General features: G+C 39.2%; 1 protein-coding gene and 1 pseudogene across 2 annotated transcripts; both read right to left on the bottom strand.

Annotated features, from left to right (window-relative positions):
• Positions 1–3,725: 3,725 nt before the first annotated feature.
• LOC148373843 (U2 spliceosomal RNA) lies at positions 3,726–3,883 on the bottom strand (annotated as a pseudogene).
• Positions 3,884–13,917: 10,034 nt separating this feature from the next.
• LOC148373842 (transcription factor Sox-9-A-like) lies at positions 13,918–19,205 on the bottom strand. 2 transcript variants are annotated; one of them, XM_088329607.1, is made up of 3 exons: positions 18,535–19,205; positions 18,136–18,383; positions 13,918–16,466 (listed from the first exon to the last, which is right to left on the bottom strand). In XM_088329607.1, the coding sequence occupies exons 1-3, from the start codon at positions 18,960–18,962 to the stop codon at positions 15,733–15,735; spliced, it is 1,410 nt and encodes a 469-aa protein (XP_088185733.1). In that variant the 5' UTR covers positions 18,963–19,205; the 3' UTR covers positions 13,918–15,732. The 2 variants fall into 2 exon arrangements, with proteins under 2 accessions (XP_088185733.1, XP_088185734.1); XM_088329608.1 differs by having other exon boundaries at positions 13,918–16,463.
• Between the last annotated feature and the right edge of the window lie 4,375 nt (positions 19,206–23,580).

Genomic DNA, 23,580 nt, shown 5'->3' with positions numbered 1-23,580 from the left:
TTTGATTTCAAAGAAATCTGAACAGTGACCATTTACTCGAAGACGAGATTTCGGATTTTTATAGATAATTTTCACCCATTCAACAAATATTGGAGGGAAGCCAAAAGCTATAAGTGATTGATGTAAGAAGCTCCATTTCACCCTATCGAAAGCTTTTTGTGCATCCAAGCTCAGTAACATCGAGGGTTGGGTCTTAGATTTTGTGCTCGTAATTATGTTTAGTATCCTCCTAATATTGTTTGCACCCTGCCTTCCCGGAATAAACCCTGTTTGATCATTTCTAATTAATTTCGCTATAAATTTCTGCATTCTTTTTGCCAGTATGCTTGTAAGAATTTTTAGATCATTACAAAGTAAACTAACTGGTCTATAGCTTTCACACAATATTGGGTCTTTTCCTTCTTTGTGCAGGACTGTTATGATGGCTTCCGACCATGATTTGGGGGGATCTCCTTTTGTTAGAGCATAGTTAAATACTTTCTGCAGTACTGGTGTTAATTCTTCCTTAAAGCTTTTGTAGAACACCCCCGGGAATCCATCCGTTCCTGGTGATTTATTTATTTTTAAGTTATTTATTGTATCTTGTATTTCCTGTTTTGTAATGGGGCGAATAATTTCTAATGTATCCCCTCCTGTTAGTGTCGGTAAATGTAGTTTTCCTAAAAAGTTTTGTGCCGTGTAGTTATCTAAGTCATTTTCTGAGTCCTTGTATAATTCTTTATAATAATCTGCAAATGCTTCTGCTATACCTTTGGGTTTTACTAAACATTGTTTAGAGATAGGATGTTTTATTTGTGATATAATTCTATCCGTTTGGGCCTTTTTAAGTTGGAAGGCTAGCAGTCGACTGGCTCTATTGCCCATTTCATAGTATCTCTGGTTCACAAAGCGCAGAGCCCCTTCTGCTTTATTTGTCAAAAGTTCATCTAATTTGCTTCTGGTTGTTTTTAATACCTGTAATCTGGATTCGCTTGGTGTTTTTTTATGTTCTTCTTCTAGTTCCTTAATCTTATCCTCCAATTCCTTCTGATTCTTTAAGCGTATTCGTTTCAGCCGGGACGATATTTCAATTAATTTCCCCCTTATTACAGCTTTCCCTCCTTCCCATAATATTGATGGAGAAACCTCATTGTTGTCATTGATTTGGAAATATTCTTTTATACACCGTTTTATTTCCTGTACTACGTTTTTATCTGAGAGGAGAGATACATTCATCCTCCAATACCTAAAATGGGTTTCATTGTCTAAACTTAGTTTCAAAGTAATTGGAGAGTGGTCACTTATAGTAATATTCTCTATACCACACTCTACTACTGTATGCATATGTTGTCTTGAAATGTAAAAGTAATCAATTCTCGAATAGCTGCCATGCGGGTTTGAATAGAAAGTATAGTCTTTAGTTTGGGGATTCTTCTCTCTCCATGGATCTATCAATCCCAATTCTTTAGTTATGTTATTCAACATCCTCGACCTCTTTGTGTTTGTTCCATGTACTGAAGGATACTTGTCCACTTTGCAATTCTGTACAGTGTTAAAGTCACCTCCTAAAAGTAACATTCCCTTCGCACAGTTGGTTATTACTTTAGCTAATACTTGAAAAAATGTCCCCTTTTCCTCAACTGGTGCATAAACATTCATTATTGATATTTCCCAACCGGCCATTGACCCTATAATCATTATATATCGCCCCAGATTGTCCTTCACTTCTTTTTCGACTTTAAACGCCACCCCTTTTCCAAGTAAAATTGCTACTCCCCTCCTTTTCCCATAGGATGCGTAGAACACCTGGTTCACCCATTCTCTTTTTAGCTTCTTATGTTCAATCTCGGTCAAATGTGTCTCTTGTAATAAGGCTATTGAGCTCTGCAATGTCTTGAGTTGATTCAATATCTTCTTTCTCTTGATGGGGTGGTTTAGCCCATGTACATTATATGAAACAATATTTAGATTGCTCATGCTTTGTATTGAGTCTCACTGATTTTTGAAGCATACAGAAACACTACGTTAATTACTAACACCTCCATTGACAAAACAAACCAAATTACTAACAAACATATTGACAAGCTCGCATCTTTTTTTTTGCCCTTAAAAAGAAATGGAAATTAAAACTCACCATCAGGAAACCTAAATGTAGAGGTAAGACTTAACATTCTTGAAAACAGTCATTTTTATTTATTTTTCAATTTTGGAATACGAGCTTAAGCTCGTGCAAATGATCCAGAGTATAGGCACAAACCCTTTCCATTAAAAATTGGGAGGGATCAACATTTGCTGATGCTTCAAGTACTCGTTGTAACAGAATGCCTGCAGAGGCAATTATGGGGCGCATAGCAGAAAAAACAGAATCGAAACCCAGTCAACATCCCCTCCTTGTGCATGGACTGTAACTAATTAATGTGCCAACAGAGGAACACATGGAAATATGACAATTTTGTCTAGAGCCAACATAAGGGGCCTCCTGTAGAATGCTGGGGTTATGTACAGAAACCTGACAGATTAGATGTATGAAGAAATTAGTTTATAATATTCTAAATTTAGAGGCCCGGTTTAGCATATGTTATTAACTCACTAACAAAAATTATCTCTCAATAGCTTTGTCTTCTATATTAAACATGAACATATTTTTAATAGACAAGGAAACACACTAAGGCAGGGGTGTCAAACTTATTTTAACTCGGGGGCCGCACGATAGAACAAACATTCTGTCGGGGGCCGGACAAGTCGATTAAAGAGAAGAAAAAGAGATTAAAAAATAACAGAAAGAGGGAGGGAAAAGGAGAGGGCGGGACAAAGAAAGAAAAAGAGAGAGAGGGAGAGAGCGTGAGAAACAAAAGATAAAAAGTCATGAGAGAGGGGGGGAAAAGAAAGCGAGAGGAAGAAAGAAATCCAAAGACAAATAGAAAGACGGAAGGAGAGAAAAGAAAGCGGGAAGGGTATGAAGAGAGAAAGAGAAAAGAGAAAAAAGGAAAAAAGGAAGTAAGAGCAAAAGAAGTTAAAAAGACACACAGAGAGAAAGGGACAAAGAGCAACAATGGAAGAGAAAGAGAGAGACACAGAGAGTGAAAGAGACAGAGAGTGGGAGAAAAGGGGTGGAAAAGAGAGAGAGAAAAAGGCGTGGAAAAGAGAGAGAGAGAGAGAGAGAGAGAGAGAGAGAGAGAGAGAGAGAGAGAGAGAGAGAGAGAGAGAGAGAGAGAGAAATACAAGTACAGTGTCTCTGTGAGAGGCACCTGGCTTGGCAACATCAAGTTGACATATTTCAACCAGCAGCTTGTTTTTCTCTTGCGCTTCTCTGAGTGTTGTCTCGCGGGCCAGATTCAATCCCTTAGCGGGCCTGATCTGGCCCGCGGGCCGCCTCTTTGACACCTGTGCACTAAGGTGTAAATTTAAGATATTGCTAACACAGAATTAGATTAAAGAACATCTCCTGCATTACCTTCACTTACCTGTGGGATTGAGTATGGCTACACTCACTTTTAGACAGACACACAGTATAAAAACGTGGAGTATATTTCTGAAAAAGAGAAAAGAAAAGTCACAATGGTGTCTTCAAATTGACTTTCTGTTTGGTGGGTTTTTTAAGGGTTATTGTTCTATCTTCGTTATTCATTATCCATTATCCGTTATCGGTCAGTTCATAATACGCTACAAAGCCTAGGAGCCGGGACTCTTACTCTCAGCCAAAAGGCCAAGCTAAGGTCCTAGCCCTAAAGCCTTGCTGCGATCATTGCGAATGCACCGTTCCCTGGGGTACTGCAATACCGGGCCGATGCGTGGAGTGGACAGAGCAAGCTCTTATTCCAAATCAAAGGTCATAGAACACAATTCTAGAACCACAGAATTCACTGTGAATAGACGTGATATTTTTTAATAAATAAACAGGGATTTTTACTAAATTAAGCAGTGTATGTGACCACTGAGGCCAAGGGAACCATACACACCAAATACAGTAACGGCATCAGGAAGAACAAATTGTGCTTTCATCCAATCAGCTTGTAGTATTGTAATGGATGTTATGCCTTTCCCTAATGTATCACAATAAAGCAGTCATTTTTCGTCTCCCATGAACTTCTACCTTATGGTGGTGAAGGGGTTTGTGTGTCCCATTGATCCAAGGAGCTATGTTGTCTTGGGGTTTTAGTCACCCATGACAAACAGATATCTTTTTTGCCCGGACGCGGATTACCGGGGCCACCCTCTGGAGCCAGGCGTGCAGGTGGGGTGAACTCATTGGGTCTGGCTGGGATCAGCCCGAAAGGATGACGTGGTTCCCGATTTGCATTGGCTCACAACAGGTGGGAGCGGATAAAATGGTCAATTGGATCGAAAGCTGGGTGGCAGCCAAAGGAGCGGTCCTTGGTCCACCAATCCCTGGCTACAGAAGCTGGCTTTTGGCATATTAAATGTTGTATAGGGCCTCCCTAGGGAGGTGTTTAGGGAATGTCTCACCAGCAGAACGCCCTAGGGACGACCCTGGACATGTGTGGGATAGGCTGGATGAAGTGAATGGGGATAGTCTTGGCTTCCCTCCTGGAACTTCTGCTGCATGACTCGACCCCGGATAAGCGGATGATAGTAGATGGATGGATGGATGGATGGACAGATGGATGGACGGATGGATGGACGGATGGATGGACGGATGGATGGATGGATGGATGGATGGATGGATTGATGGATGGATGGATGGATGGATGGATGGATGGATGGATGGATGGATGGATGGATGGATGAATGAATGGATGGATAGATGGATGGATGGTGAACTCCCCTGAGTAAATCAAAATGATCATATTGGCTGTTGTGCGAGTTAGTAGTAATGGACATTGAAGACCATTGGCATATAGGAAGACAGGATTCCTTGGCCTATTTTTTGTTGTCATTCAAAATTGTTGAGTCAATAAACTTGTTTTAAATTCAATAGGGAATGAAGAAGTTCAAGCTATTTCAACACGTCCAGCCAAGGACTACCAAACAGATACAAAAAACACGGCACTTAATCTTCCACTGTTTTTATCTGACTGAGTTAAAAATTAAATAATACAAAGGGCATTCAAAGTTGAAGTATTATTAGAGTGATATTTTTAAAAATACAACACAAGAGCGTGCAAGACACTGTGAGTTCACGTAATTAATCGGTTTTATTGCTCACATCGACCATGACTGTCACTGTGGAATTTGCATTTGGCCCTGAACTTCTTCGTGTTAGTTGAGGTATTAACTTATTTGAGCAAAGGATTAAGTGCTACTGGTTGTCCCCGTGCATGGAATGTCCAAACAGAGGCCCTGGCATGTTTGACACCCTGTCGTCCCTGTCACCGGCCTGTGAGTCTGGCCTTCTCGCTGTCACTGTGAGAACCCTCACTGACTAATGCGCTTCAGAAAAGACAAACACACTCCCAGTGGGCGCAACGCCTATCTCATGTGAGAATGTTAGCTTAGCTAACTTGTCTTTGTTTTGCACACTGTTATCCAGTTTGAAAGGCCAAACACCCAAGCCAATTATGAGCGAAGAATGTAAGCACACATTATCTTAGGTAATTTTCATCATAATAATAATCAGACTTTATTGTCTCTCATGAAAAACAGAGACAAAGCAACAGCAGGTTATTCGTTTGAACGAAATACTTTTAGTTCAGAGTTAAAGGTTGGTTGATTAGTTTGTGTTATTTGGTCATGATTAAGTTAGTTCATTTGTTTTGAAGTCTGTTTTGTTAAGGTTCAAGTAAATCAGCAAAGGAACTAATAAAGGCTTTAGAAACCAAAGGCCATCTACCACGACAAGACTAGATGAAGGTCAAGCAGGTGGAAATAAATGTTCGGAATCAAACACAATCAAACTTTGCCATTAAATAACTAAATTCTATGTTTGCTGCTTGGTTAAAATATGTCTTAGTAATGTAAAGATGAAGATTACTTTACACATTCACTAATTCTAACATGCCATTGCACAACCAAGTTATTGCTCAACATACTTTTTTTTTTAAACTGGTCTTTGTTTTTACAAGTTTTGATCATCATCTTAGAAAAGTACGCTAACAGAGATTACACTCAACAATCAAGACAAAGTGATCCGTGCAAAAATGGATTGGCTCTTTTGGAGTTTGAACAGTATTCAACAGAAATGTTTACCATTTATCTGTTAAAAAGAGCTCGCACACTTTCTAATAAAAAACAATCTCAAATATTTGAAAAAAATAAATCAAACATTTTAAAAAACAAACCGAAAGGAATATTAATATTATAACTATAATAACACAATTGAAGAAGTAAATAATTACTGCATTGATCAATAAAATAAACCCACCTAAGCTAACACACAAACATTTACCATGAGTTCACAAATACAGTATATAATACAATACAATAATGAAATGATCTGCATTTATATAGCGCTTTTCAAGTCAATGACTTCCCAAAGCGCTTTACAATGTGGTCCACATTTCCCAATAGCGGCCTTGCAGGCCATGTAAGGCGCTAACCTGCTTATTGGGGGTATTAGGGGTTCAGTGTCTTACCCAAGGACACTTCGACATGTAACACGGACGAGCCGGGATTCGAACTGGGATCCCTTGATCCCAAGACGAGCGCTCTACCTCCTGAGCTACTGCCGCCCCATATAGATCAAATAGATACAGTAGGTAAATAGAATAGAACATAATAGAATGGTCTTTCTTGTCATCGATTACAACGTAGTGAAAATTGGTGAAATGAGATTAGACATGACACTCGAGGATAAACAAGATAACCACCAACAAGGACTGAAAATACAAAAAATAAATTAAAAAATAGAATGTCAGTATAAATAGGAAAAAGTATTTACAAAGTAGTGATTGGAGACTAGCCTAAGTTGTAAGAGCATCATAGTAATAGTGCAATGAAAAATAGTGCAACAACATTTAGAAACAAAACCATTTTACAATGCAACTGGCAGGATACATGTTTTTCACAGCCTTTCACGGTTGTGGGGGTGACAACCCTCGTTATATAACATGAAATAAATGATGAAAAGACTATTGGGTGTAAGTTTTAATGAACATTTGGTGTTACACATTCCATAAGTATAACTTTGGTGTTTTCGTGTGTAAGTACAGTATAGTTAGTAGCACGATTGTGAGTGTGATGATATTTTTGTTTGGAATCTAAGTATGTATGTATACAGTATCTGTTTGTTTGTGTGTTTCTCCAACCAAGAAAAGGGGGAAGGAGTTTAGATTGGACCAGCATCTTTTCACAAACAGTCAAGTAGGATTATGTGTGGAAAAATGCCCAGAAAAGCTCACTCACTGCTTTTGGTTTTGGTGACTCAGCGTTTTTTCTCAGAAAGACATTCCACTCTCCCAGGCTGGAACAACATTTAATATGAACACCATCTTTTACGGGCAGTCAGGTGAGTTACCCGAGATGTGAAAAATGCTCCCCCCATAAAGCTTTTTGGTTTTCTGACTTAGCAGCTTTCTTAGATACACATTCTAATCTTCCAGGCCAGAATGGAAAACTCAAACAGTAAGACCAGATGGAGTCCAAAATCCTGTAATGGATTACAAACATTGTTTTGCGTCTCAACGGGAAGAATGCTCTAATGGCACACAGCCGTTCTAGTTTTGTTTTGATATTGTTGGAAGATTCGGAGAAAAATCCACCCAAAATAAGATATTAACTTTTGCACTTTGGTGCTAAGGTAAAAATGTTGTAAAGGTCAAACATTTTTTTCTGCTTCATCCGCTATTCGGTTCATTCCTTTGGTTCCTCCGACCTCTCTCTCTCACAGTCTTCTCCAGAGCTCATGAGGCCTCTGACACACTTAATGGGATTATGCTAATATCATTTTGGGACGCTGACCTCGGGCCGGTGCCAGGTTTCTTCCACATGGCCGCACAAAGACGGCCGAGGGTGGGAAGGGGGAGGCGAACGCACCCAGGCTTGGCCTTGGCGCAGCTACTTGGCACGGGCGGCGTCCCCGTGGGGCCGAGCTCAAGATGGATGGCCGTTTGCAATGTTGTGCAATCAGACCAAGAATCCAAGTGAGAAAAAAATAAACGTCTTCATAAAGATAACCGCGTCTTTGCTGAAAATCTGTGTATGAAATGAGCTTTTCAATGATTGTGATTTTCAGCGAAGGCGCTGAGGTTCCTAGGATCCTAAACCTTGTAATTAGATTCAAAGTGTTCAACTGTGAAATTAGTCACGTTGCCAGTATTCAATTAATAAAAAGCAGTTTGATGGAAAAGTGCCACAATTCTTGAGCGGAGGGTAAAACTTCCATGGAAACACGCCTGTGATTTAGCATGGCTTCCTCTGCCTTTAGTTTTGGAAAGAATTTTATGGACCAGTTGGTAAAGTAACTCAGTACGACAGTCCATTTAAAATGTCTTAAACAGAGGAATTGTGTCACCTAGATGCACAATGTGTGGACAAGGCCAAAACAAAGTGCATGTTTTAGCCAATGGATACAGAGGGTGGGAAACGCAGAAATAGAAATTGTATAGTAGACGATCATGTACAGGTTTGTCTCGGAAAATAAATAATATAGTGCTAAAGTTTCATATTTTCTGTGATGCAATTAAAAACAATAATTCTGGATTCCTTATAAATGAACGGAAATATTACAAAATTTTCATTATTTAATGTTGCTGATTATGCGAATAGCCTACTACTATACTTTGTTAATTGAATTGTGTTTTTTATAGAGTGATAAGAACATAGTTAATATTGTTTGCAATGAGATTAGATAGATAGATAGATAGATAGATAGATAGATAGATAGATAGATAGATAGATAGATAGATAGATAGATAGATAGATAGATAGATAGATAGATAGATAGATAGATAGATAGATAGATAGATAGATAGATAGATAGATAGATAGATAGATAGATAGATAGATAGATAGATAGATAGATAGATAGATAGATAGATAGATAGATAGATAGATAGATAGATAGATAGATAGATAGATAGATAGATAGATAGATAGATAGATAGATAGATAGATAGATAGATAGATAGATAGATAGATAGATAGATAGATAGATACTTTATTCAAATTTCCAGCAGTATCCTTATGTTAACAAATTAAATTAGGGTTATATAATAGAGAAATACCCAATATAACGATTAGAGATGGGACTCCAGGATAACTGTGTAATACAGACTTAAAAGAAAAAAATAAGACAAAAATATGTCACTAAGAATATGCTAAAATATTTACAAGGTAGTGCTTGGAGTTGTAAAAATAGTTAAACGAAAAATACAAGAACATTTAGCAGCAACACAAATTCCCAAATGGCAAGATAAATGTGTTTTCGATGTAGGGTGCAGATGGCCACATGAAAGATTTGAATACTTTGAATAAGGCATGTATTCCACAATATTAAAACATTAAAATATTTAATAAACATTGCAGAATGTATGACTTTTTTTGTTTTTTTTCATTGTATTACACAAAGTAAGGAAGTTTACCAAGTTTTGAAATTATCTGACGGAATCCTATACAGTGTTTTATATGTCATTAACGTTTTTCTCTTAAAAAATATCAATTAAAAAGACAACATAATAAAAGTGTCTTCATTATTACTTTACAGACAAATTGTAGACTTTGACACCGGAATGTATGGTGCCAATCTTGGTATGGCTTGGCCTTGGAATACATGGCTTTCTTATGATCAATCTATCCATCCATCAATTATCTGCACCGCTTACCTTCAGTAGGGTCGTGGGCGTGCTGGAGCCTACGCCAGCTATCTTCAGGCAGTGAGCAGGGCACACCCTGAACTGGATGCCAGGCAGTCCCAGGGCATACAGAGGCAGACAATTTGCTCACTCATTCACACCTAGGGACAACTTGGACCGCCCAATCAACCTCAAATCCATGTTTTTGAAATGTGGGACGAAACCGGAGTGGCTGGAGGAAACTCACGCTAGCACGGGGAGAACATGCAAACTCCACACAGCAAGGTTGGTCGCTGGCTTTGAACTCATGACCTCAGAACTGTGCCACGGACGTGCTTACCACTCAGCTAAATAACTGTTAAAAAAACAAAAAATACTTCCCTAACATGACAATTACAAATCTTTATGAAAAATGCATGGCAAATATTGGACTCTTTGAAAAATTTAAAGATCTCTACCGGGCTGCACAGAAAGACAAGTAGGTTCCATTTTTATTCTTTTGTTTTTGCATATAAATGTTTTACTGACCCTACTAACTGTCACACCGAACGTGAACCGGGTGTTCAAGTCTTGGCGTTTGAATAAAGCCAATGTGGTTCACACAGGCGGGCTCCGGTGCCTGTTGGGATGTGCAACCGTCACCTTGGAAGAGGGGATCCTCTTCCCTGGAAGTTAGTAAACAAACTGGCGCTTATGAAGGACGTCAAGTCATATTTATTTGTACAGCTCTTAATCACAAAAAGTTTCAAAGGGCTTCACAGACCACCATTACAACACAACCTGATCTGAAATCTATCTGAGTGCAAGAGAAGCTCGATCATTGCAGCTCGAGGATTCACGGAATCCCAAATTGAAACCACAATGAGCAGTACACAGAAACCACACAACACCAACACACTTTTCTCGAAGGTCAGTTTATTCGGTGAGCTTGTATTTTTAGGTACTTGACACGCAGCTCGATGTTATGTTTTGCAATAAGCCAAGCGTGTCTAAGTCAGTTTTGCCCGAGGGCCAGATCAAGACTTTCTGTTCTTAGGTGGGCCAGATCAGTAAAAAAAAATATTTTTTTGTTTTTCAGAACTATGCTTTATCATTCAGCCTACATTTGTAGTCACACTGCGAATCATACTCACGGATGGTAAGGGATCTTTTCTAAGCACAACAAATTTGTCCACAAACAGTGAGAAAAACAGCTTTAATACTTGGCATTGAATGTGTTGACATTGTGTTTATTTTCACAGTTGAGTAAATGCAGCTTTACATCTGAACCAACTCACCACAAAGATCATAAACATAAACAAACTCATGAAGGAGCTAAGAATAAAATATGCTTGCCTCAATCGGAATACATAAAAAAAGAACCACACTACTGTATAATACTATACATAGCCATAATTATTTATTATAATTAGTACTTCAATACTCTACCTCAATAGAACATTGTATTTATATCTGTACATTCAAGGAAACTGTGCGGGTCAGATGTATCGACATTTCGATCTGTATACAAGTGTACTAGAATGACGATAAAGTATATCTGAATCTGAGTCTGAATCTGAACAATATAAGAGTTTTAGCAGCTAACGTGCAGGTCAAACTACTAGCCGAGAAAATACTGCACAAAACTGTCCTGAAAAGAAACCAGACTGGACGTCAGCTCTTTTACACCTTTGCTGCGGCAGAAGGGAGCATTTGTTTTGTATTTACAAAAATAAAAGAAAGAAATTAGCTAAAGACTTGCTTTCTGACATACTACGAGATTTATGGTGTGATATTATGAGGACACCCAAATATTCCAAATGATTACACAATGGATTTTCTCATACTTTTTTGTTTCTTTTATCATTAATTTTTATTGTTATAATGGTTATTTTTATTATTAGTTATTATTATCATTATTGTTATTTTTTCAGTTATTATCATATTTTATTACTATCATTGTTATAATTATTATCATTATTATTATTATTATTATTATTATCATTATTATTATTATTATTATTATTATTATTATTATTAGTAGTAGTAGTAGTAGTAATACAAGTAGTGTTATAATTGTTATTATTGTTGTTAATATTACAGTGATTATTATTTTTATCATTATTATCATTATTATTATTATTATTATTATCATTATTATTAGTTGTAGTAGTAGTAGTAGTATTGGAAAGAGGACAAACATATTTAATGCCAACCTTGTGTAGGTAGAAATACAGTCAAACATTAAATCGGTCAAAAAAGGTTAGGGACCACTGGCTCAAAGGATAAAAGGTTGCGCTTTCCCTGATATAAATTGACTGTTGAACTTTCGCTTTTAGATCTGTTTGATTGTGTTCCAGTTTCTCTGTGGGTGCATCCGACAATTTTTTTTCCGTCCCCTTTTCTTTTCCTTTTCCTTTTGCCTTCAGAAAGACCACCCATCGGGCGTGGTGGGGGCAGACGTCTCCACGGAATAATAATGGGGTCGTCCTGGGAAAATTGCCCATGGAAAGGCCTGTCTGAAGAAGAAAAAAAAGAAAAGAAAAATTTGGTCTCGTTTCCGATCCCCTCTTGGAAACATTCGTCAAGTGTACTCCCGCTGTTTTGTCGGGAAGCATACGGGCCCGATGAGGGGCCTTGAATTTACTCACTAATGTGTTGCCCAATTCTGAAAAACAGAAACAAATTATATAAACTTACATAAAAAGATAAAACTGATGAAAGGTTAATTATACCCGTGTTATATGAACTTCAGTATCTCGGAGTGTATTACTCCCTAACATTTTTAGGAAAAAGTATCCTGTGAGTAGTGACATAAATAACAGCTAGCTAGCTAGTTTACCTTAGCTATGCAGATGCTAAGTTGCTAACACTAAGGAAATGAGGTTCTGCTTTACATACAAATTGTTTCAGAGAGTGAAAAAAGTGAAACGAAAGGACCGCAAGATTCTATTAAAGCGATAGGCAATATGGCAAAGGGGCCGTTTGTAGCCCACCAACTGTTGTTCATTAGCCTGCGGCATAAATAAAAATTATTTATGCAATATACTGCTTTATTAAAAACCAAATTTCAAAATCACCATTTTTCTTTTATATTCAATTGTTTTTCTTCTTTTTTCAAGGCAAAGTTTAAGAAAAAAGGATTTCCGTGTACATGGCATATGCGCACTTGAAAAAAAACACTCAAAAAAGACGTAATTGTATTTATCTTTTTCTGGAGCCCCACGTAGCTTTAATATAAAAACTTTGTTACAGGAATGCCTCAAAGCAATGTTTCTCAACTAATGGGATGGGACCCAAAAGAAGGTTGCGGGCCTATTTTTAGTTCTTCTTTTGCCTTGGCAAAATAATGCAAAGAAGAAAAAAAAATAGAGTCAATTGCACTTCATAACAATCGATGGCCATAATGCCCTCCTCGAGCTCTTCTTCTTGTTCAGTCAATCCGTGCGTTTAAGAGGTACCACATCTCATTTTGTTGTCATTTTGGTGGTTTTATTTCCTTCTTCTTCCATACAGTAGTTGTGGGTCTCAAAAAAATTGTGATAAGGGCAAGAAAGACATTTATTAAGTCAAAAAAGGAAACAATTGTGAAATAGGACAATAGTGTATGAGTCAATTTAAGCACTGCTGGTAGGTACAATAAATTGTTTGAAAATATTGTAAATGGACCTGTATATGAATGTTTATTAGCTGCATAATTAAATAACTAGCAATGCTCATGTGCACACTTTTTTTTTAGTATGTTGCCATTTTAAAGCAGTTATAGGGTGTCGCTTAAATGCCATGTAGGCTTACGTATTGGCAATTATATAAAGTACTTGAAGTCCTGTTGGTTTTGCCGGTCATTATGTTGGTTGAAAAAAAGCCAAATATATATTCTACTATATCTTCTTTAAACCTCACTATTCTCTCATTTGAGAGGTCGCAGTTTGTAATTAGGACAGAATGATGGGTCTTCAACTCAGACCAGTTGAAAACCAGTGCGTTAAACCATTGCATAATATCCCATCGTCTTACATTTCAGGTGATCCTGTGATCCTGTCCTGTCAACAATAAAAACTGATAAGCTAATATGAACAATGTAATTTCTTTATGTGATGATGTAACTTTATTAAAAAAAAATTAACAAAATAATTAGATGAAATAAGAGTTTAAACAGCTTTTTTTCCTTTGTTATTATGTCAATGGATTATTCAAAGTGAAATAAAACACTAAAGTAAAAAGGGTGAGGGTTAGGCTAACCCTTAAAGAAAACCAGGCAAAGGCAGTATACAGTGTTTTGTTTTTATTGCAAACAATATGATACAAAAAAGGATAAGCTTTTTAAGACAACATATTTACCTAAAAGGAAAGTGAAACGATGACACAACTCATTTCTAAAGATACAGATATAAAAGGGGAAACAAAAATCTCAAAACGACAAAAAAAGGTATTGTGTTCAATCCAGCATTATTTTTGTTCTCAAAATAACCTCAAACTGGACAGTGAGCAAATGAGAAAAGTTCCAGTTCGAACCGAATCATCTGTACACACGGATATTCAAATAATAACAATTACATACGATAAATTAACAAATCTGTACCACAAAACAAAAAAAAACATCTTTGCTCTACTCAATTCAAAGGAGAGCAGTGACAGCCAAAAAAAAGTTAATTTTCCAATAAAATTAATGCTAAAGAATAAATTAAGAGGTTAGAGGATAGAAGCGCATGCCGGGGCTCAGACCAGCCGGCTGCTGAAAGCAGGAAGCGGGAATATCCGTGGACGGCTACGCAGGCACCAGCGGCATCAAGGCGGACGAAAGCCAAACTTGCAGTAGGCCCCTCGGGAATAACAGGGTCTGTAGCGCTACCTGTGGCCCCTTCAAACTATAGACTGTCATACTGGGGCACATCATTGAATTCTAAAAACTTCAGAGAGCTACGAGAAAAAGCCTAAAATGCTCAGAATATAAATAAACATATTTCTCCCTCCCCCAACGTTCTATCCAGCCTGTTCCACTTGAATAAAAATATGTACAGTAGAAAAGAAAATCAGTCATCACACTATGCCCCTCTTACCCTCCCCAAAATACAGAAGCAAGGCCACTGAGGGTGTTTTTTTCCATTTTACTCCACATTCCCGCTCCTTTAAGACATTTTCAACGGCTGGCACGGATTAGCTGAAGAGCATAACACATACACAGTACATACTAAAATATGTCAAAGCACTATGTCCTCACAGAGGATTTAATTCTTGTATTATATCTAGAAAAATATAATCCCGATTCCAAACGTTACAAAAAGGCACTGTTGGGAGCCAATCCTGGGGCATCTATACATTCACCTACGCATCTGTAATCTGTAAGCTAAGTAGAGGTAAGATCTTTAGCCCAGCCCGGACCTAGAATGTTAATCATTACATTCGGGTCCCTCGCTGCCTTTTTTTTTAATCAACCCGGCATTGTTCTTCTTTGTCTCTCTGCCTGTGTCTCTTTCTCTCTCCTCTCTTTCTCTATCTGTCTCTCTCTTTTAAAGTGCCGCACTAAAGACATACTGCTGCTGTGGTTAATGGCCCAACTTTCAACCGCCAAAATGAGGAAAGGCCCTTAAATGTTCCCATCAACTCTTAAATAATATGTCAATGATGAAACATTGTGGGTTAATGTAACCTCTGCACACACATAAAAATAAAAGATGTACATGTTTTTGCCAGTCTTGTCTAATTTGGATTTCTTACAAAAGACAGGCTTTAATATGCTATTATAAATACCCTCTCCTCCTCCTGAGTCCTCAAAAATGACATGAAATTTTGGGTTTGCTTCAGGCTCCGTCTTCCTAATCAAGTTAATTTGCCGGGTTAGGCTGGGTTGGGCTTTAATACTCACAGGCCTGGGTGCGGTCGGGATGAATTTTTTTAGGTCTGATCTTACCTCTTCACTCAAGCCCTTTACAGCTTGGACTGGTCCCAGGGAGCATATAAAGACAAACAAACATAGGCACTGGACCAATGCTTCCTGCACCAAAGTCAACCCAACGTACCACAACACAATCAGCAACCCCGGAGAGATACAACTAGGAACAAAAAAGTCAGTCATTTTCAGTCCTCACGGCCGAGTCAGCTGGGTGTAAATTGGCTGTTGCTCCCAGTGCTGCGGGCTGCTATGGGAGGGAGGCACGGAAGGGACTCCAGCGCTGTCGGCGATGGGGGTGTACATGGGCCTCTGGCTGGGGCTCATGTAGCTAAAGGAGGAGTAGAGCCCGGAGCCCTGGCTCGAACCCGATGAGTGGCTGTAGTAGGCGCCCGCTTGGTGCTCAGGATAGTCATAATGGGACCTGGTGCCCGGTGGGTACGAGGTGGCGCTGTAATGCTGGAGGCTGAAGGATCCATAGGCCACGTGTTGGGGGGAGCCCCCCTGTTGCTGGTCGCTGTAGTGACTTGGGCTCAGTTGCTCTGTCTTGATCTGGGTTGCTCGCTGCTGAGCCTGCTCCCCTTGCACTGAGCCCCCCAGGTTGGTCAGAGTGTGTTGCTTGGACATCCAGGCCGCAACGTTGCTCCCCTGGGAGCTGCTCACTCCGTAGCCTCCACCGTAGCCTCCCTGTACGGCAGCCTGGCTGTGGGGCGGAAGGTATTGGTCGAACTCGTCCACATCAAAACTGCCCATGTTGGAGATGACTTCGCTGCTTAGCTCGCCGATGTCGACAGCGCCAAAGTCGATGTTGAGCTGCCTGCTCGGGCCCTCCTGAACAGGGCGGCCCTCGCGCTTCATGTCGGACTTGCCGGAGGGAAGGTCCGTCTTGGGAGTGGTCGGGGGTGTGGGCGGACCCTGCGACTGACCTGCTGGTAAAGAAAATTTGGTTAGTTCCTTTTGGCCAAGCCCTGGTCATTATTATTATTTTTTTAAATTTAACTAAAAGAGCAAAATTGGATCAAAAAGCAACAATAAAGCAACAATAAACCAGCAATACACGCTCTGCACTATGATATAAGCAAATCCCTCTCTGTATTCAGATGATGTTAAAATGCCTAACAACTCTTGAGTGAAAAATGTGAGCGCCTCAATCAATCCACAAAAATACCCTGGCTCTTAGAGAAGTATTTGATCCAAACTGGAAGACTAAGATCAATTTTGGTTATTAGGAAGGAGGTGAGTGTTGTATGGTTTTTAGCTTAAGTTACAGAGTGTCTTTCTTTATTAAATTAAAATCAAAACATCATATACTGTAGTCTTAAGAATATTTGAAGGTTACTTCCAAATTATTTAATTGTTCTATGGGTCAGTTTGTGGTTTATTGACAGATTCAACTGTCTATGAGGGGTGGATTTGAACATTTTTGATGAAAGTCGTCAATTACAAGCAGTTTTGAGTCATTGGGTTGGAGTGAGATCCAATATCAATAAATCTTAGAGCAACAGTGACCTAATGTACATGAATTAATTAAGTAACTTTTTTAAACTTAAAAAAAAATATGACAAAGAAAATGCATTTCAGCCATGCCAATGAGCATTAATTGAAATCTTTTAATTGTGGCAACTAAACAATTTATCCGTTCATTTTTGCCCGTCTTTAATCGTGCATTTAAATGTTGCACTCTCACATTTAACTTAAAAAAAACCCCAACAAAACAGAATCTCCGACACTAAAGCCTGACAACGAACCATCATTTATGCTCTGCTGCTCTGCAGGGTTATGTTTATTACATCCAACTGCATACCTGTCAGCATATGCGTTTTCCCTGTATTTCACAAGTTTTTGTTAATCAATTCACATTAAGGGTATAACATTGTTTATATGTGAAAAAGTATATTCTGCTATCTGTAATAAGCAACACTCAATTTACTAAAAGTGGGGAGAGAATGAGAATGATGCTAAAATAATTGTTTGTGTTGTTTATATGGTAAGTAAAATAAACTTGTTAATATGAATCACCTCTGTGTTTATTCGACATAGTGTATCTTACGTTGTGTTTGAAATGTTAAAGGGAATTGCAATCATTACCAAGGGGATTAACTGGTCAAAGTTGACAGGTATGTCACTGTGATTTTGCATTTGCGCTATACACTACTACTGTGTTTTTATCAGTGTTTAGTCTCCTGTTAAATTACGTTTTTTATACAATTCACAAGGCCGTAGCTCAGGAGGTAGAGCGATCGTTTTAGGATTAAGGGATCCCAGTTCGAATCCCGGCTTGTCTGTGTTACATGTCGAAGTGTCCTTGGGTAAGACACTGAACCCCCAATACCCCCGATAAGCAGGTTAGCGCCTTACATGGCTGCACAGATCACGGCCGCTATTGGGAAATGTGAAGCACAATGTAAAGCGCTTTGGGAAGTCATTGACTTGAAAAGCGCTATATAAATGCAGATCATTTCATTTTCATTACATTATTACAAGAAGATCATTTTTCGTTTTATTTTTTTACCACATAAACTATTCTATGCTGATAGCTCACAAATAATGCACATTTATGCAGGGAATAGTGCGCCCATGATAACTCACACCTCGTACCTGAGTGCTCCCCTGGAGAATGCATGTCCCCCATGCTGGAGGCGGGTGAGTCGGCCTGCTGCAGAGCCTTGAAGATTGCATTTGGGGAGATGTGCGTCTGCTCGCCGTCCTCGGGCTCACTCTGACCGTTCTTCACCGACTTCCTACGCCTGGGCTGGTACTTGTAGTCCGGGTGATCCTTTTTATGTTGCACCCTAAGGCGTTCGGCCTCCTCCACGAAAGGTCGCTTCTCAGCCTCGTTTAGCAGCCTAAGGGAGAAATCAAGCAGTTGATAAGAAAGCGGCGGAAACGCTCCGATGAAGATTTTTTTGTGTTCATTTTCGGGCACACGTGATGCGTAAACTGTGCGTAAAGCATGCACAAGCCTAACCCCAAAAAGCATGCGCGTCTTGGACGTACCTCCAAAGTTTGCCAAGAGTTTTGCTGAGCTCTGCGTTGTGCAGGTGCGGGTACTGGTCTGCCAGCTTGCGACGCGCAGCCTGCGCCCAAACCATGAAAGCGTTCATCGGCCTCTTGACGTGCGGTTTGTTCTTACTCGAACCGTTGACGCGCACCGGCATGGGCACCAGAGTCCAGTCGTAACCCTTGAGCACTTGGGACACGGCGTCTCGGATGCAAACGGGGAATTTTTCCTCATCACCCTCCTTTTTGTAGTCGGCGCCGCGCAGAAGGTGCATATCGGAAGGCCGGGTGTTCTCGGTGTCCGAGCCGGACCCGGACGGGCACGGCGAGCCGGCCGAGTCTTCGGACATACTGGGACTGGGCGCGTCGGAGAGACACTTGTCCTGTTCTTCGTTCATTTTGAGGTAAGGATCGAGGAGATTCATGCGAAACGTGTGGCGAGCTGCACCCCCTCAAAAAAGCAAGAAAGAGTGTAAATCCGAACCCACCGAACCCCCAAAAGAGCACAGGGACAGTCTGCCTGTGAGGGCGCACGCTCCTCTCTCCTGCTTGGAACAGCACCAAAACGAAAAGTTCTCAAGAAGCCAAACCAAAAAGGTAGCTCCTGTTCGAGCTTGTATAGTTTGCTTTCTACTCCTCAACTTTTGGAAACGTGACTCACGGTGTGACTCTTGGAAGTTGTGAGGGGAGCGGAATTTATTCAGCGCTGGGGCCAGGAAGTGATTGGAGAAAGGAGGGGGTGGTAGGCGGGGACCGACTTTCAGTAGGAGAAACTCCCCAAAACTTTTTTTTACTATTTCTCAAAAGTAAAGTTTGATCATATACATTTCAAAAACAGAACACATATTTATTCTAGAAGCTGACTATATTATAAAATGTTATTCATTTTCTAAAACATTTTAACTGTCAAATTTGAATGCATTAACACATAGTTACACTAGCTTCACATAATGTAAACGCTTGGTCGAATTGCAGTGTCAATGAATATGAATAAACATCGTGAAGTTTTAGCACTGAAAGAGGCAATCTCGAGTGGCTTCTGGCTGCAGTCTCGAAGTGATCAATAGGGGGCGACAGCAGTCCAGAAAATTGAGTTAAACAGAAGCTACGGGCAAAAGGCAGGAGAACCTCCCCTCCCCCATACCTCCACCTACCCACATCTCCCCATATTTGAGATGTATGTAAACCAGCATCAACATATTACAATAAACATGCCAGTATCCCTGTGAGATAGCAATGAATCGGGAACATTCTGTATAAAACAAGAAAGAAAACAAAAACGTTTAATTTAGAGTTGGGTCATCAATGTGATCATTACATTTCCTGATGAGGTCAAATGTGAGGTGAATAGTACCTAAAGAAAATACTGAAATCCATCTATTTTGTGTGTGTGTGTGTGTGTTGGGGGAATTATTGGCGGGGAGAAATAAAAACTGTGCTTTGAATACATAAAGTTGCGATGTTTTAAGCATAGAAATGCTTTTTGGAGGTAGAGAGCATTGTACATTTAGGATAAATGGATTTAAGGCAGGAATTGACAAACGTTTTGAGCCAACGGCAGCATTAGACAAACAAAAAATGGCAGCAGAGGGGAGAAGGAAAAATTAGATTGATTGATTTTTTTTCATTGGTGTCCTCCGATACAGTCTCGAATCTGATGCCTCATTAATACATAAAGTTAGACCTCTTGAATCTTTCTTCTTTTGCGTTTATGATGCAGACATGAACATGTTTTTTTAACTAGTTTTTTTTTAAATAGTTAACTCCATCAAATTGATTTTAAAACAATCAGAATTAAAGAAAAATAATATATAAAGTCCCTGAATTTGATCATACGCATTGGAAAACCCAAAATACAATAGGGCTAGCTTATTTTTCCCCCCGATAGTCTCTATTTTACGTTTTATCCTGGAGTGCCATGTCTAATCTCGTTTCATACAATGTTTCACAACGTTGATATCAATGACAATAAAGACATTTTTAATTCTAATTCTAATATACAGTATTAGGGTGTATTTTAAAGGTAGACTGTGCAGTATTTGGCCACTAAATGTTGCTGCATTATGTTGTGCAACTAAAAAAAGAATGCTTCAAATGACAAGAAAGAGTACAAACTATGGAGACTCAAAAGACCAAACCGCACATTTTTCTTCTCATTTTTTTGCCCAGCCTTTCAGAATGTTTTGGGGGGGTACTTTTAGCAACAAAACAGCAGAAAATGATGTCAGAACCCTCTCAGGTGAGCCTCATGATATGTAAAATAAATTCAAGTATCTTGACCTCCAAGTAATTAAAAAATGGTTCACATATTTTTTCTCATTAATCAAATAAATACTGAGTTTTAGGAGGCACTAAATAATATATAATGTCCCAAAAAAGAAAAACAGCAGCTTTAATTTTGGTTGTTTAATTAAAATGTAATTTACCTACAAAGTGTTGCCGGATATAAAAAAAATAAAAAAAAAAACTATTTAATCTGTTCCTGATCTTGCAAAAGTATCAAAGTTAGCGGGAGGAGTGAAAGAGCGAACATGAGAATGTTGATACTTTTCAGTTTGTATTCATCACCTTCTTTTGCACTATAACTGTACTTGCAATACTTTAACTTTCTGAAGGTCTTTTAAATAAAAACGTATCCAAAGATATTTGGCTCTTGCCCATCTGCAAATGCGTGAAGCAAGTGACATTAAAAAGAACTGTAGTGGGACCACTGAGCGGTCTCAGAAGGTGAGCGGTCCTTCCTGGTATCCAGTGGTAGCCTCTGGGAATACTTGCGACTTCGATTTGCCATCGTATTTTGAGCAAGATATTTTTTACAAATATATTCTGTTTGGACGTGCTCTTATAAAAAGGCTTGACCTTGTTCAAAACCAGTTGCTCTCTACTGGCCTGGGTTTAGGACCCACTATTCCTTCCTATTGACAAGCTGTGACCTAAATCAAGAAAACCAATCTACTTTTCAAATGTATCCAATGAAAGGGTTGTGCAGTTTAAAGCAGGGATAGTAGAATATTTAACTTTTTTTTTTCGAAAACAAAATCACCAGCAAAATGACTTCAAGTTTCATATATACTTGCATATAAGCCTACATCACATACAAGCGACTCCGTAAGATGTCACTTCTGGTTTGTGACCCACGGGTTGAGAAACCCTCGGCTAAGGTGCACACACCTGAAGGACTAGCACACAATCAACTGATTCTATGCAAGAAAATTGTTGAATTGTGTACATTTGTGTCATGAAGGGGAGAGCAATAGATGTACTTTCATGTTGTTTTGGGAGCAAGACTCCTATTATTTGCCTTCAGTTAATTTGAGATTTTATTTACACGTGTTTCCTTTTGAGGGGGTGTGACGCTACGCCACCATGTGAGATGTTCCGTTGCGAGGCCGCCATGTCAACACGTAGACGAGGCAAAGGTGGCTAACACTAAGACATCTTCCTGGTGACGCCCAAGTCCTCTGAGACAGCCTCGAAGACTCACAGGCTGCCGCTATGGACGGGGGATGTAGAGGGTGACTGGGCTCAGATCGAGCCAAGAGCGCGGGCCTCGCCGCTGGGCCGAGGTCTTGGGAAACTTCTCAGGTCCACTTCAAGCTGTGGTGTTAAAATGTTGGGGCAAACACTGAGGGTAAACTGGCAAGTCATGTCTTCCACCTCTCCCAGATCACCGAGATTCCTTTGACAACCTTCAAGTCAACCGCCCGCCTCTCTATTTTGGTCAACTCTGAGCTTTCAGTAAGAGAATCATTTGAATGTCTCCTGTTCTACTGTGAACATTGATATTATATTCTAAATCTGTTTAAGACCATATTGTCTCATATGCACAACACTCAAATATTTAAATTGAGCAGTAAGTGTGTCTGTTTTGTTCTCAAATAGAAAGATTTGCATGCATGTCATCACCTTAAAGCATCTTTGCACCGGGCCGGACCAGTAAATAACAGAAAATTGAGAAATTTGCCTTGGTTCGGGCACTGGTGTCTTTTTGGAGCCCAAAAATTATGCAAAGATTAATGAGGGTTTTCCTCAAAATGTTTTCCATTTACTAATATTTAATCTTTTGTTGTAAAAAAGAGAATGAAAAGATAAACATCAAGTTGAAAAATTTTCCACTACAGATTATTTAACGGGAAGAAAACCCATGCAGACTGTAAAGTGCGCCAAAAATAGCATACAAACACTATTGAAGTATTTGTATTTTTTGTATTGCCTCAAATATTTTAAGTAAGATCCCACTGGGATGGCTTTCCTTAATCTTTGACCAATGGTAGTCAGCAAATACAGATAAAGTGGGTGCTTTGCAAGTGGCGCCCGGCTTGCACAAGATCCAGTGGACATATTTAAAACTGCAAAGCATTGTGTGATGCAATGTAGCTCACTTTTCCCTTGTGCTTCCCAAATTTTGCCAGGGGGCCATGAGTTTGACACATGTGCCCCGAAGAGGGCAAATTATTTAGCGCCTCCTGGTGGTGAAAAAATATGTAATTAATGATTTAAATAAGAAGCAGAAATACACAAACTATCAAATAAACATGCATTTTTTTAAAATACTAAACGTCAAGAAATTAGCATTTATTTTACATAACATAAGCGTCACCCAAAGGCAACTGACAAAATTTTTTACCATCTTGCTGCCACAAGTACCCAAAACCTCCAAAAGGCTGTGCAAAAAAGAGACTTAAAATTGTGTCACTTTTAGTCTCCAGAGTATGTATTTGTCCTCGTGCTTTTTAGCACTTACTTACAGTTGAATTGCACCATGCAGCGACCTCAAGTGGTTAAATACTACACACTGTCTCTTTAATATATATATATATATGTGTGTGTGTAAATATTTTAAAAACTTTTGGGTCTGAAATGAGTCACCCAATAGGAAAATGCTCTTCAGGTCTGCATTCTCAAGTGCAAACCGCAACCAATGTGCAAGCAAAGAAGATTTGAGAGAAAACCCACCTGAAGCGACATCGCACATGTCTGAGACTTTCCTTCAACTGCTTCAGACACAGTGCACGATCGCACAAGTGAGGAAACGCTGACGAC

This window comes from Urocampus carinirostris, chromosome 1, assembly GCF_059441175.1.
Source record: "Urocampus carinirostris isolate Australia breed hairy pipefish chromosome 1, RoL_Ucar_1.0, whole genome shotgun sequence".
NCBI classification, from domain to species: domain Eukaryota; kingdom Metazoa; phylum Chordata; class Actinopteri; order Syngnathiformes; family Syngnathidae; genus Urocampus; species Urocampus carinirostris.
This window is presented reverse-complemented; position numbering and strand designations above follow the sequence as displayed.

Excerpts from the sequence above, each read along its gene's own strand:
- LOC148373842 (XM_088329607.1), bottom strand. The coding sequence starts at position 18,962 with ATGAATCTCCTCGATCCTTACCTCAAAATGAACGAAGAACAGGACAAG. Across the intron at positions 18,384-18,534 it reads ACTCTTGGCAAACTTTGGAG|GCTGCTAAACGAGGCTGAGA; the intron begins GTACGTCCAAGA and ends TTTCTCCCTTAG. Across the intron at positions 16,467-18,135 it reads TTCTCCAGGGGAGCACTCAG|CAGGTCAGTCGCAGGGTCCG; the intron begins GTACGAGGTGTG and ends TTTCTTTACCAG.